Source organism: Antedon bifida, chromosome 9 (genome assembly GCF_963402885.1).
Source record: "Antedon bifida chromosome 9, ecAntBifi1.1, whole genome shotgun sequence".
NCBI lineage: Eukaryota > Metazoa > Echinodermata > Crinoidea > Comatulida > Antedonidae > Antedon > Antedon bifida.
This window is the reverse complement of record NC_136234.1, coordinates 5846957-5860016: the sequence shown is the minus strand read 5'-3', so window position 1 is coordinate 5860016 and position 13060 is coordinate 5846957. Positions and strand designations below refer to the sequence as shown.

The 13060-nt window shown below is 32.7% G+C and overlaps 1 protein-coding gene across 2 annotated transcripts in view; it reads left to right on the top strand.

The window, feature by feature from the left end:
- Positions 1-13060, top strand: part of LOC144851967 (protein phosphatase 1 regulatory subunit 21-like) — a 51733-nt gene that overhangs the window by 33814 nt on the left and 4859 nt on the right. For both annotated transcript variants that reach the window (XR_013614248.1, XM_078709642.1), the window contains exon 17: positions 10717-10845. Coding sequence is in view for 1 of the 2 variants with exons in the window: in XM_078709642.1 (XP_078565768.1) it covers positions 10717-10845 (129 nt within the window). In the remaining variant the exon portion in view is untranslated. The remainder of the gene's footprint in view (positions 1-10716; positions 10846-13060) is intronic.

Below are 13060 nucleotides of genomic sequence, written 5' to 3'. Positions count from 1 at the left end.
AATTGTTGAATTAAACATACATGTCATATCATTTGATGGTAAATAATAATAAGTTCGCTTGAGACATATTTAATACTGGTTGCATTACTTAATTCAATGAATTTAATTACATTTTTGTTAGGCAACCCAGAATGTGTTTTTAAAATCATTAACACTAGGAAACTACACCAACAAATTCCCTGGTGTGTTTGCTGTCCGTGTCCCCACACAGCTTCAACTTAGACTTCCTTTAGACCAAACAATTCCCTGGTGTGTTTGTTGTCTGTCCCCACACAGTTTAAACCAAGACTTCCTTTAGACCAAACAATTCCCTGGCGTGTTTGCTGTCAGTGTCCCCACACAGCTTCAACTTAGACTTCCTTTAGACCAAACAATTCCCTGGCGTGTTTGTTGTCTGTCCCCACACAGTTTCAACCTAGACTTCCAAACAATTCTCCAGGCAATACTTAACCTTGTTTAAATCCACATTTTAACTTGTAATCTGTTTAAATATCTTGTTTACATGCCGTAATGTCAGAATTAATTTCTTGCTTTATTTAGGATAAAGTCAAATAAAGAACAGCTTGATATTATTTTTGAAAGACTTACTGAGTTTTTATTCATTATTTGCCATTTGGTATTGGTAGTTTTGTTTATATAGTGGCGCTTATATGTTGTTGGTTAGCATACTTGCTTACCATTTGCACAGTCCGGGGTTCGAATCCTTAGATTTTTCTAATATTCAAAACAGAATCACTGTCTTCTCATTGTTTAATTGGCAATTGAATTAAATACACAATTTTTTTTTAATAATTCAATTCAATCCTTTAAAAAAAACGTAATTACCGTATATGAAGTGTACAGTAGTGCTAGGGATTCTGGGTATGTAAAAATGAGGAGGTGGGATTATATTCAAATGGCACTAACTCATTGTTTAATACAATAAGATTTTTTTAAATAATTCAAATTTTCTTTAAAAAAATGTGTAGTCCCATCGATTCTTGGTACACAAAAATTAGGTTGGCGGGATTATATTTGGATTGTACTAACAAAGTTTTGTGCCAATATTTGGCCTAAATTAGGGAGTGGGATGGGGTAGGATTATACTCGAGCATGGGATTATATTTGGTCATACGGTATATAAAAAATGCATTCTTTAATAGCTGCCAACAGTGGCAAACATGAGAGCAATTAATTGGAATTGGAACAGGAATTTGTTTATATCATTTACAAGTTAAAATTAGAAAGTTATTATTACAATGTATACACTGACTCAGTGGTCCAGCTGCACATAGCTCTGATTTTGGTATTTTTAAACTGGGCAGACGTTAGGAAATGAAATAGACAGCTTGATACAGTAGCAATGAAGACAGGTGGCCTGCTGAGGCTAATATAGTAACAATTAAAACGATTAAATGTGTTTGTTAAGGAGTAGCGTATCCAATAAACTGTAAAGGCATCATTGTAACAACCGCTTTAACATGAAATTTCAACTTCAAAATCAATCACATTACCTCACGAGCCCATATTAAGGAGTGCCTTCAGATCACAACAAGTGTCCCCCAATAGATGTTCCCCAAAATAGGTGTCCAACATATTTGGTCTGTTGTTTGTTTCAAAGGAAAGTGTTCCTTTAATAGAGGTGCTACAAGATAGTTGCAATTTTTCTAGGGTTTTTAGTCTACAGTGGAAACAGGTCTTAAGTCTACAGTGGAAACAGGTCTTTAGTCTACAGTAGAAACAGGTCTTTAGTCTACAGTAGAAACAGGTCTTTAGTCTACAGTAGAAACAGGTCTTTAGTCTACAGTAGAAACAGGTCTTTAGTCTACAGTAGAAACAGGTCTTTAATGCCATGAAATCATGAGTCGTATATTGTTCACTAATTGCATTAATTGGCTCAGGGAATTGAGGTATTTTATCAAATTAAATTGTGATACTTGCCAGATTCGAACCAAGGACCCTAGGGTTTAACAAGAAATGTATTTATGAATAACAGAAACCACTTTTTCAGCTTTACACCTGGAGTTTTGAAATGCATGCTTCTACAGTAAATTCACATTCCTCACTCTGTCACTTTGTGGGATTTTAACAAATGACTTTTAATTTAGAGATTTGATCAGATCTATAAGACCTTTAAATAATGACATTTTAGCCCACCTTTTTAAAATTAAAATTCATCTATTGAAACTAGATTATTACTAATTTTATTATAGTTATTTTTTGTTTACTCTTTAAAGTCGGTAAGTCATATCTCGTGAGAATAAATAATTGTTGCAGATTTCAAAGTTGAAGGAAAACAGAAAGCAATCAAAAGTAATTAATATCAGAGATTGTCTTGATCAAGCTGATTTGGCAATGAGTGGCTGTGTCATTTTGACATGCTATGCTATTTGTATTCCCACTTGCCAAGACCTAAATTCCTAGATACGGAGAAGTAATGTTCACTTTCAGACGTGCTTTGTGCAGGATGTTGTGATACATACGCAAATTATACCTCCATGACAGTCCTCGCTTGCTCCCCCCAAACTCCCCCTACCCCCTCCTCCCAATTTGATGCTTTTTGCTCATTATTGAGCGACATTCTTGAATCAAATGCAGTACATTTCAATTTAACTTTTTGTACAGTGTCTAGTAAAACTGCTGCTGGGAAAACGTTCATAGTCAAATATTAGCCCATGTTCCCATGCTACGAATCATTAGAGTCTAGACAACACCCTTTATTCCTTACCAACCTTGGGTGAACAGTAGGTCTTCGTTCCGTAGGGCGTCGCCATTTCAAAATTGATCTGCTACTGATTATTATATTTATCTGGGCCAAATTTGAATCATAATTTGAAATAGACCACACCCGACGTTGGATAGGCCTACAAAGAACCTGCTGATGGTTTTTTTTTAACCAAAGGTAAAAAGACATTTTTCAAATCCATATTGAAAGTTCATGTACTTTGAGAATGTCACCATGTTGTTATGAGTTCATGTTCTTTAACATTTTTGCCGCTAGCTGTGGGGCAACCCGGGGTATTTTGTTTCTACATCTCACATCGTGAGGCTATGAACCTTTCTGGATTTCATTAGTGCGATAGGGTTTTTAATTTGAGATGTTTTCCAGAGTTTTCTTCTTTGCTAGCCACGTAATCATCTTTTAATAAAACATTTTTTGTTTTAAAATTATGAATTGAAGATTCGCTTGAACGTGACCTGTGAAAAGATGTAAATTATCTTCTGGAGATTTTTGCTTTGTTTTTCCCAACAACTTCATTGAGTACATATAATTTTATACCCTGTGTTTGATGACGGCCGACTTAATGTTAATACAACCCTTCTTTCTTGATAATGATAACTTCTTTATTTTCTTTAAACGATAAATATCTCAAACAAAATTAAATTACTGATTACTGACTGAACAAAGCAAATGCTTATAAAAGAAAGAACCCCATTTACAGTAAATACCAATTTCATTAAATAGATGAAAATCAGCTCTTGAATAATAAGAACAAAATACAACAATAATACTATGCAAATAAATTCAAAATTTTCATTCAATTATTCATCGACTTTTGAATTTAAAAAAACCTCTTTTGTTAATTTATTATAAATTCTTAAACATTTATAATGACTTATATACTCATATTGTATAAGTTTCTAGTAGTAGTAGTAAATGTAGTAGTAGTTTAAATGAAAACACATCAGCTAAGATCGCACTCGGAGAGGCTCAGAGAAAGACCAAAAGACCAAAAGGAAGACCAAAAACAACATGGATGGCAAACATAAAAAAGGAAATTTTCACATGTGGACCTATACACATGCTTGCTCAAAAAATGTACAGAGTGGCGAACACAAGAGAGACGCGCAATGTGTAACAACGATTAGCGTTTAAGATGAGTAGTATGCTAGACATTGTTTGTATAGTTTTTGAAATATTTAAAGATACCTTCCCTACTTTTTTTAGATCTAATTTAAGATCACAAACTATATTTAATGTAAAAATAATACTATATGGTTCTATTGCGATAACTTTTTTCGTCTTTAAATCGTTAAAAATGTGAAAAATAAGTCGATTCTAATAATTATAGCGGCCCGCTATAAATCCCAAAATGCATTGCGCGCGGATTTATATTTTTGTTTTTCTTCTGTAATTCACCCACTTTTCGATTGATCGTGAGGCCAAAACAAATGGAAGACTTCTAACTTTTCAGCGAAAATACCAGGTTTTCCCCAATTTGTATCAACGGAGTCTGGCAAAAATAGAAAGACAATTAATGCAGCAACTATACAACGACAGGCTAGGTATATAGCTAGCATACGATGTTCGTACGTTACCGATGTTTACCAGCTAGGCCTACAAAACTGAGCCTAGCTAGGCTAAGCCTAAAGACCGTCCACGAGAGGTCAATCGCCGCGAGCTACTTAGGTAGTGCATTGTTTCTCACTTTTTATCATAATTTACCATAAAACGTACATTTAAGACAAGGAATGACCTGGTTTAATGTTTTTAAAGTAATATATATGTATTATTTTTACAAAACATCACAAATTGTAGGGAAGGTGTCTTTAAACATTTGTGGAGTCTTTAAAATCACTGGAGTGTTTATTCCATAATTCCTGTATTTGATAAACACATTGATTTTAACATGGTTTTTTACTTGACTTTTTCCTGGGTCATAGGTCATCGCAAATTGTAAACTCCGTCTATTGTTTATTGCAAAGTTGAAGTTAATATCTTTGAATCATCGTTATGAAGATGTTTGTAGTTGTACCATATAAAGACGTCATGTTTAATTGATTCATATGACTGCATCCACACAGCTATCAATTATCTACATGCGTACTGTTCATTTTAATTTTGAAGTATTCTAGTCATGTTTGTAATGAGGTTATAGACAATAATTTAAAAAGAAATATGATGAAGATCTAAATAGATTTACTTCTTATTAGTTATATTTACTTTATCATTTGACAATTAAATAGTTCATTGTCCTTAATAGATTTCACAGAGTTTAAAATACTATATAAATAAATGTAACACAATAAAAACACAAAACATGCTATATTTAGATTTTAATTCACTCTTAAAGTTAAAGATAAACATACGGTCTCATAAAACTGGTTTAAAAAATAGATCAGGTTGAATCAGCTTTTGTGGCCGCAATTTTGATTGAAAGTAAAGTTATAATATAGTATCATTGTGGTTGTAGATAGGTATAAGGTAGGCTGAGAGGCAAGGGTAAGGTTGATGCAGTTGTGGGATTGTTTCCAGGGGTAGCATTGGGAAGAGGGATGATGTTCATGACATACCCATCCATGTAGAGCTTTGATATTTAGAAAATGTACAATTTAGAAATGCTAATTTTGTTATTTTATGAATTACATGATTGGTTCAGATCTCGCCTCCATACAGGGGTTATTACCGTACTTGCCGTTTATTAGAATGTGGTGCATGAATATTCCTATCAAAGACCATTTTCTTAAATCCAAATTACGATTATGATAATTTTCAATTGATTGAGTAATACAGTACTGAAACAGACTACTGTACAGTTCACACAGGGTAGTTAATGATTACATTTTTTATGCATTTTCTGTTCAGTGCATAATATCAATAACGCTATTCACTGTACTTTATGAAATAATATTCCAGGCAATGAACTTAAGGTCATGAACTTATGTCAATTTTTTTAGCCGATGCTTGTACTTTTATATGGGTAGTTCTAATGAGGAATATCGCTTAAGAAACATACCAATCTGGCTGTGTGTCGACCTATCGACAAAGCCGTGGCGTTTGCCTTTGGTGCTTTCTGAGATTACCGATCTATTTATATATACATTATTTGTTCTTTTTTTTTCTGGCTCCTCAAACTCCGGAGGCTAAATGCTTTTAGTCGGAATCGAATTAAGATAATCATGAATGATATAGAGAGATTTTGTGCCAAGTGTGTTGTTACAAGGATCCAGGCATGAGTAAATATGTTTTTTTAAAAACACATTACGTTATGTGAACATTGAACGCACAGTAGACGTTGGCATTCATTCTCACAGCAGCTGGGTAACCAGACGAGTACCACTACTGAGTCTATATTAAACTAATAACATGAACTTTTGTTGTTGATCGTTAGTACATGCGGGGTAACGAGAGTATGTCGCGACCAAATACCGCGAAATTGTGTCAGCGGTTCTTTAAAAATAGGCCAACTTTGTTGAAGAATAACAACAGAATTGGAACATTAAAGAATGTGTTCATTATAGCATAACATATCAGTTGGATATGAAGCCTTAGGCAGTAACAATCAAGCCAACCCTTCCAATGTAATATACCGTGGATTATAAGTATAGCACTAACTTGGATTTAAGCCTAGCCCCGCTTCTTGACGTAATTGGGTCATCTCTCGGTGTGGAGCAAACACATTGTATATAAACCAGATCACTTTCCATTAAATAAAAGCTTGATTCCCACTCAGATGCAACGCAAAGGACGTACACGTAACACATTTGACCAATCACAAGCGAGCGTGTGTACATACATCATTGCGTTACACCCTAGTAATCACCAAACTTTAAGGTGTATTTATACCCAGAGGGGCACAAATTCATGCACTCTGTTTAGTTTTATTTTTACTCAATAATGACAAATAACTGTTTTCTGTGCAAGATTGCATTTTGAACGCTGATTCTTAATTGTAATTTTTACAATATTGATTTTACAATTAATATTTAGGAGGTTTGAGCATGAATTTTCTACTTGGTTAGAGCAGTCAGATATTGTTAATATTTCCAGTTTTGTATACATCATGCATTCGTTGCCCTACTTTTTTCCACATCCCTAATTGTAGATTGTGAACTTAGCAAGTGCATTTGGTAAAAGTATAATAGCATAATGTTGAGAAGTTGTCTATTGGCAGGTGATTTTAATTGTAGATTGTGAACTTAACAAGTGCATTTGTTTAAAGTATGATAGCATAATGTTGATAATGTGTGTTGTTTATATTGACAGATGATTTTAAAATAGTGCACCTCATCAGTAATGACACTGAAATATAAGTACACTACTAACAACGCCATGTCATAGATTCCTAGTTGTTATTATATTATTATTAGTACACTTTGTTTTCCTTGTTTGTTGTTGACTGACCTATATATTATGAAATTAAATTTTATCATTTTTGTAAAGAAATTATGTTGGGCACATTCAGAGAAAAAAAAGTACTTTTACAGTACTGTGAAAATATAATTACTAACAAATTATGATAATTAATTGAATAAAAGTATTTTTGTAATTTTGAATTTATTTTTAATAAATTTGAGAGAAAGAGATAAGTACAAAAGTTGAGAAAATAGTACAGTTTACCTATGCGGCCAGACGGTGCATTGTTATTATTAAACAATTATTATTATTAAAATCAATAAACATGAATTTAACAACAGTACAAATTTAGATTGATCGATCTTGTATTTATTACTATTTGCCTTTGTTTACACACTCCTACTGTCATTGTTTTTGTCATTAAATTAATCTTTTGCAAGCCCAGAAACCAGGTCACAATCACATCAATGGAACGAACAAACTAATATCTAAAAAGGTAAAGACTTAAAATAATCTGCTATACTTATCCTTAAGTTGTTAAATAATCCACCCCTAATGTAGAAATGGATTAATCCGGTGTAACTTTTCTCCTGCTACACCTTGAGCGTATTGTTTGACTGCGATGTTTTGAGGTAATTTATCATTGTTTATGAACTGACTTGTCTATTGGTGCTGCTTTCATGCATAGCGCACTGCGCACCATTAAGTATCAGCTTATTCAGGTCAAATTATATAGTCCATTAAGAAAAGCCTATAGAAACAGGTTGAGATAGGTAAGATAGGTTCATTTTGAGGTCACTTAGTTGAATGTGGGCTCAAGTGAGAGAAAGCAAGTTCAGATACTGGTCAAAACGATGAACACAAGTTCAGTTCTAGTGCTTATTAGGTGACCAGGATTTACAAGCGTCTTTTGTTTCCAGTCGTATTAGCGATTGTTTGCGGTGAGGCGTGGGGTGTCTTAAGCACGTTCCAAGTGTCATCTTCTATTTAGCTTGATATGATTAAATGTTTAAGCATGGCCGACAAAATCATATCAAATTAATTCTTGAGGAATTGTTTAAACATTTTTCTCTACAGAAAAATGGAATAATGATTTAAAAAAACCATTAATTAAATTGTACGTTTGATGTATAAGTAATATACCGAATGGTTTGAATAGTTAAATGGAGGAATCCATCCATTTGGTGATTTTAGAGGATTCTTATATGGAACAGAGAAATTTTGTTTATATTTGTATTAAGTTCTAATAAATGAACAAAATGACATATTAAACTGGTTATGAAATCAGACTGTATTTATCAAAAGCCCACAAGACTGAATTACTCTGGTAATTAAATACTATCTTTTTGTATGGCCATCGTAAATTGTATATAGGTCATAAAAGATAAATAATAGTCTGAACGAATTATTCATGATGTTGTAATATTGAAATTATCGCGGTCTTCAACTGTATCAAGAATTGATTTCGAAGCACATGTTACCGGAGGCGATATTTAGAGCGTCGGTGATAGGTTCTTGCCGTTATTTGTTGTTCCGGTGTAAATTGCTTTTCTTTGTAATTGCACACTATTGATAAGGATCGATTACATAATTACCATAGCTTATTTCAAGCCATTAATTTATTCACGCCATATCAATGTACCAACGTAACCAACTGTGTACTTTATGTCTGATTATATGTTTGTTTACTTACCTACCTGGTTATTTCACAATAAAACAGTGACTAATGTATGCTCTATATTAATATTTCAAAATTATAGAGCTGTGAGAGACAAATATAATAACTAATCACAAAACCATAATTTCTTCCATTTAAATATTAATATAGCAATTATTATTACAATCTTGATTGATTGGCATATTAATATCTGACCTCAATTCGGTCAGATGTTATTATACAGTCTTTGTCCAATTTCTACTGACCTCTATTGGAGACCATGCTGATACTGCACTTAATAAATGTTGAAAGGTCAGATAACTGATATTCTGGTCAGCTGACCATTAATATAGGTTGTTTTGGGTCAAATTACCGAAATATAGGTTACTAATGATAGATATAGGTCATTTGAAAGTTGATGTTTTGTCTGCTAATGAGGTTTTATGTTTTGTCAAGTTCAAGTGTATTTGATTGATCAGTGTAACTACAATTTTGGTAGAGGGGGTAGATCAACCCATTATTGATATTTGTAGAGGGGAGAATTCCTCCATTAAATTGATTTTGGTAAAGGCTGTAATCTAACCCCATTATTTATTCGGGAATTTAATTATTAAAAATCGTCTTTGTTATTGAGATTAAATATTTATATTCTGTGCCACCTCCTTACTGTACGTAATGATTTTTTGGGGGTTGTTGGACCAATGGGACCTTTAGTGGAGAAATAAATATGTGTATTTAACAAACATAATGATTTAATTGCTGTTGCTTTATTTTGATAAATGAATTGATGTCTGAGATGAATTTAATTGTTATATTGTATTGTAGATGTCATCATTTTAACTTTTAATGGAATATTGTTTGTTTATTATTATTATTATTATTTTATTTTATTTTATTTTATTTTATTTTATTTTATTTTATTTTATTTTATTTTATTTTATTTATTTTATTTATTTTATTTATTTTATTTATTTTATTTTATTTATTTTATTTATTTTATTTATTTTATTTATTTTATTTATTTTATTTATTTTATTTATTTTATTTATTTTATTATTTTATTTGCGTCAAATTTGTGCAATACAAGAAAATAAATAATTATATAAATAATGAAATATATATAAATAAATACATTATTGAATTATTGTAATCTCTCCTAGCATTTATACACTCCCAGTTCATTATTAAATTACAAATATGGTTTATTTGTTGGTGTATAATATTGAAACTTAAAAAAAAAAATAAATGGGTTAATGACGTTTCATTTCTAGGCCATGAATAACTAACAAATTGCTGGCTGGCTTTTGTATCTTTATCCTATCAATAACATCCCTACAATTTAGTTTACAACAGCAGCCATTTAGCACCGACATAAAAATATTTTTCTAGATATACCATCAAATATCATCAGTTTATCTATTTTAATACGTCTGTTACCCAGTTCCATTTTTATGTTCGATCAATTTTTACGACTTTACGCCGTAAACCTCATTTTAATAGTCTGCACACAAAAAAAAAAGCTTGAAAAAGCAATCAAACATTTGTTGATGTATATTGAATGGTGTCATCTTTTGAATGATTAATATACTTAGAGGTTTTGATACTTAAAGCAATTGAAAATTGGTTCTGTTCTGATCAGCTGATGTGTATATAGGTTGTAGTAAAGTAGGACAAATAAAAAGTCAGGGACATTTACTGATTCCCTGTCATTAAAGTAGTTAATCGTTTTAAGGGATGTTCTAGACATTTTACAACCACTTATTATTTTATATATTGATTTTGAATTATGTTTTCTACAGGTTTCTCTTTAATAAAGTCTTCGATAGCTTGGTCTGTATTTAGAATTTCTTTTCAAGACCAGTTATCTATCTTGGTTGTTTGACGGCGCATGGTATTTCGAGGAAGGCGCATAGTATTTCGAGGAAGGCGCATAGTATTAGTAATTTAAGCTAGTTTTATATGCCCAAAGATAATTACTCAATCTTATATATATTTTTTTCAGGGTGAATTGTCGACGACATCCCGTAGCTATGACGACCAACTGAAAATGATGAGTGATCACCTGTGTAGCTTGAATGAGAAGCTAACGTCTCAAAAAGATGAAATTGACTCACTCAAACTGTCTATGAAGGTGTGTAAAGCTCTGCCTACACTATCAAACTAGTTTGACAACAAAAGTGTGATGTGCCCAAATATGGTAGTAATATGACATCATCATGTCCATACATGAGTACATCACATTTTTTTGTCACATAAGTTTTTATAGTGTTTTAGACAGAGCTTTAGAAATAGACAGTAGTCTATTAACTGCAGTCTTATAAATTATTACCATCACTACTTGCTTCAATACTGAAAAAGTTTCATCATAAAAGGAGTTCACACAGATTAGAGTTCCCCTCCTAAAATGATACCAACTGAAAAGGTCCCCTAAAGTGGTGCCAACTGAATAGAAGTAGTGCCCCCTGAAGTTATGCCAACTGAACAAAGGTAGCGTCCCCTGAATGCCCACTGAATTGGGGTGTCCTCTGATTACAATAGTTTGTTTTGATATGGGTGTCTGTTGCTGCCTAAAAGTAACATATGGAAATTCTTAGTTTGGTATTTATCCACTTGCTTCAATTTCAGTTTTTCTTTCAACATACTAAATACGTTCCAATTTAAATTCTCTCAAGTGTTTGTGTTGCTCCACAAAAGTCAGTGATCGCGTTCGTGAGAGTTGTTGACATAAATAAATCAGACAGAGATTGATATGTGACATGTAAAATGGTGTTAATAAGTGTAGTGAATTTAATTTTCAATCTGCAACTTGCTGCAAAATTATAACTTTCCCTAACCCAAAATAGGAAGGCCTAATATTATTCTTAAATCTATTATAGACTCTATACTGCTAATGTTTACCGACTGTTTCATTATTGGGAACAGGGGTGTTCTATTTGGAAGTAAAATAAATTGAGTTTGAACTGTTGAACTGTGTGTTAGGTTTTATGGCTGTTTTATCCTAGTTACCGTTGTCGTTGATCCAGATACGTGAACAAGTCTAGTTTACCGCTGGTTATTGTGACGGGTGAGGTATATTTAAGGCGTAAATCGACGCTAAATCAGACTATAACTAGACTAGCTCATTAATAGGCCAATTAGCCTGCGATATCTAATACATAGAGACAGATGGTTGTACTATTAACACAATTTAACAGAAGCTGAAAAAAAAAACTTACGTTTCAATTCAGGAAGGTTGTTTGTATTCTATAGGGAGGGTTCACATTAAGTGTCTGGGGTCATAGTACTGTCGTGGAGTGTTGCGTTAAATTGTTTCCTATGTGTGAATTGGTGCTAACATGTGCTTAATGTGAGAAATAAATAGATAAAGGGGTTATGTTTCTATATGTTTTAGGTTGGAGTACTATTTACGAGTATTACGTGTAATTTTGCATTGTGAAGAAAGTCTTTCTTTACCAGGAGTAGTATTATTCTCATGAGTGAGTTAGAATTTAGGGAAATAAAAATTCAGGGAAGACAGGGAATTGTTCAATATTTCTTTACATGAAACAAGAATATATAAAAGATTCTTCACTTAAGCAGTAATACAATATGTTGTCATTTTCCGAGTGCATTACACCCACAAAACATAAGGTCATGTCAAGAAATGGTGCGTGAAGTGTTCAAGAGGTATTGCGTGTGAATTGGAGCAATCATGTTCATATCACTGTGAAGGGGAAACAATTAAGTAAATAGATTTCAGGGTGATTAAAGTCATTTAGATATTGCTAGATGTCTTCACCATTCTTTGGTGCGTGACATGTGGGTTATTATTATTATTGACAGAGAGAAGAAACAGTAGAGTAAAGATGACTTGGGGTTATTACTGGTGACATAGAGTGGAAACAGTAGAGTCCAGATATATGTGTCTATGGTTTTAGAATTAGAGTTTTGAATAGGGGAAATGATCTTGTTAGGTGTTACGATCTTCAAATCTCTTCACTAAATGGGAGAAAATCATATTTTAATGTGTTTTTTCATTTTGTATTGTTTGTTGTATATATGGAATTTTTATTCTGAAATAAAGTGATCAATCAATATAGTTACTTATTAGTTAGTGTGGACTTATCCTGCGGTAAAGTTTGTGGGAGGGGTGTAGTTTGTGGGAGGGGTGTAGTTTATGGGAGGGGTGTAGTTATTGGGAGAGGAGTAGATAGTGGAAGGGGTGTAGTTAGTGGGAGGCTTGTAGATAGTGGATGGGATGTAGATAGTGGAAGGGGTGTAGTTAGTGGGAGGGATGTAGTTATTGGGAAGGGTGTAGTTTGTTACACAGTCTCATTTGCGTGATGTGAATTGGTGCATTTGAGTAA